The 2,500-nt window shown below is 39.2% G+C and overlaps 1 protein-coding gene and 1 pseudogene across 1 annotated transcript in view; both read left to right on the top strand.

The window, feature by feature from the left end:
- LOC138010065 (serine/threonine-protein kinase D-like) overlaps window positions 1–2,500 on the top strand; it is a 129,785-nt pseudogene that overhangs the window by 61,973 nt on the left and 65,312 nt on the right.
- The window catches only part of LOC138011730 (fibronectin type III domain-containing protein-like), a 30,227-nt gene that overhangs the window by 18,015 nt on the left and 9,712 nt on the right, over window positions 1–2,500 (top strand). The window contains exons 6-8 of the mRNA XM_068858876.1: window positions 752–963; window positions 2,154–2,295; window positions 2,493–2,500. The exon at window positions 2,493–2,500 is cut by the window's right edge and continues 123 nt beyond it. Coding sequence (XP_068714977.1) covers window positions 752–963; window positions 2,154–2,295; window positions 2,493–2,500 — 362 coding nt within the window. The remainder of the gene's footprint in view (window positions 1–751; window positions 964–2,153; window positions 2,296–2,492) is intronic.

The following is a 2,500-nucleotide window of genomic DNA, read 5'->3' on the forward strand; positions in this document are numbered from 1 at the left end:
TCCCCACGTCCCCACGTCCCCGAGTCCCCACGTCCTCAAGTCCCCACGTCCCCACGTCCCCACGTCCCCACGTCCCCGAGTCCCCACGTCCCCACGTCCCCACGTCCCCACGTCCCCGAGTCCCCACGTCCCAAGTCCCACGTCCCCGTCCCACTTTTAGTCACAGCCGTAAAAAACCGCTGAGAATGGTGAATGATCGAGGGAATGGATCGTGGTTCAACCACATCACAATTTTGCTCCATATCTCTGAATTGAAACAAAATTCCTGACGAGAAAAAAAATATATTTTTTATCGCTTTATTTATTTTAGCAAAAGTTTCGGCAAAATGCCGATTACTAACCCTGGTCGCAAAATGGCGATATCGCGAAGGGAAAAAAATCAGTTGTAAATACGACTAGTACTGTATTCGTCGCAATTTCGAATCCTGATTTACCATAAGCACGTAAATGTATTGGACGGGCCTAATTATTAGTTCTATAAATTGTTTACATTTCTGCATTATATCCGGTGTAATTTCCGCATAATCAACGCATGTTTACGCATCCTATCAGAAGCCCTGTAGTAATAATAATAATATTTATAATAATAACACCAATAATAATTATTAATACCAACTTTATTCAGTGGAAAGGAGGTGGAATTGAAAGCATGGTCGAGAACCAGTCAGCCACCCTGGTTTCCCCTTCCACCCTGACTCCTCCATTAATAACGTCTTTAACACGTTTTGATGCAAAATCCTTTCTTTCACAGACCATTCCCAAGAATAACCTGGAAAAAAAATGGGAAGGAACTTCAAGATGGGGTAGATTCCTTTGAAATTCCAAGTCAATTGAAAGGACGGCTCCTGAAGATCACAAAGGTGGATGAGAATACGCACGAAGATAATTATACCTGCCAAGCCAGCAATAATCAAACCATAGGAACTGGTCCAAAAGAAGTTACTATAGACCTTCAGGTGGAAGGTTAGCTCTTAAAGTGCACCTAATACCTCAAAGTATTTTCTTTTGCAAAACTGAGATGTCTAACATACATTTTACATGTACTTTTGCTCCACTAGATTTTACTTTTAATAGGCCCAATTAGGTACGAGCAGAAACCCATAAGGGTTGAAACGTGTAACGCGCGTTCACAGCTTCCGAATATTCAGTGCGAACTGATTGGTTGAATGTTTCAGTGCTAAGTACCATATTTGGAAACCCCTCGCTCTTGTTGTTCCAAATATGGTACTTAGCAAATTGAATATTCAGACGCTTGTATCCCAGCACACAAGGGGCCGTTACACGTTTCAACCCTTATGGGTTTCTGGTACGAGAGAGTAACAAAGCTGGCATTCATTTGTCCCATGGCTGAGCAATATGGGGTATGGGTCTATTCCTTCACTGACGTCAAGAACTAAAAAAACTTACATTGCCAAAGTTCTTTCAAAACTTTAATGCAAAGTAGTTAATGGCATCATCAAAGGAATAGGCCCCATGCCTCTCACTGCCTCGGTCAAGAGACAAGTTATGATGACTAGCTACCTTGTGAGGTGCATTAAAAAGTAAAATTTTGCTGGAGAAAAAGGTAAATATATGATTAATTTTGATATATGATGATTAATGTTTGCTTAATAGGTAAAATGTCACACGATCATTGATTGCAGGCACACTAAATATTGTTTTTTGCACCAACAGCTCTACTTGAATCAAAACTGCATTTCTTGGTGAACTCAAATTTTTGCGCTGTCAGCTCTATGCAAATGACAACTGCGTTACATGATGCACACAGATATCATTCGCACCATCATCTCCATGACTGGTGACAAGAATTTAGGCTTACGTGACATGCTAATCGCACTGTTTGTCAACATTGGGGGCCGCGATTGTTATAAACACCTTTCAACACTAAAATCACGCTCTCTCCCAATAAAATAAATTGTCTAATATGTCTCTCACTGGTAAGAGCTAGGGCTTCATTTTCTTTTTGCTCTCTGGCATGTTACAATCTTATGGTAATATAATGTAAATTTATTAAATTAATATTGGTCCTCATCAGGAACCTGTCAGTTACAGTATTAGTAATTATCATTATTTTATTGAATTATTTCTTTATTTACTAATTTAAAAAATAAAATATTTTTAAATTATTATCCTTCAAAAATGTTTTTTCCCAGTTGCTCCAAGGTGGAATGTTGAACCACCTGTACGTCAAAAATTTCCCATATCATCAAATGCAACCTTGAGCTGTGACGTGTATGCAGAGCCTGAACCACAAATTAAATGGTTCAGAGATGGAGAAGAAATATTAGTGGCAAGGTTAGTTAAAGTCAATTTGAGATTAATTAGTTTCTCCTTGCACTGTATCTTCATGTGTGACCTTGAGTTTGAAAATGTGGTGAATAGTGTGCAATCTTTATTGGTAGATGGCCATTAAGTTGGATTTCTGGACTTAAGTGTTCATCTCTGCCAATTGATACATGTATGAGTAACCCCATCTTTTGTACCTTTCACAGCTCAAGGG

This window comes from Montipora foliosa, chromosome 7, assembly GCF_036669935.1.
Source record: "Montipora foliosa isolate CH-2021 chromosome 7, ASM3666993v2, whole genome shotgun sequence".
Taxonomy (NCBI): Eukaryota; Metazoa; Cnidaria; class Anthozoa; order Scleractinia; family Acroporidae; genus Montipora; species Montipora foliosa.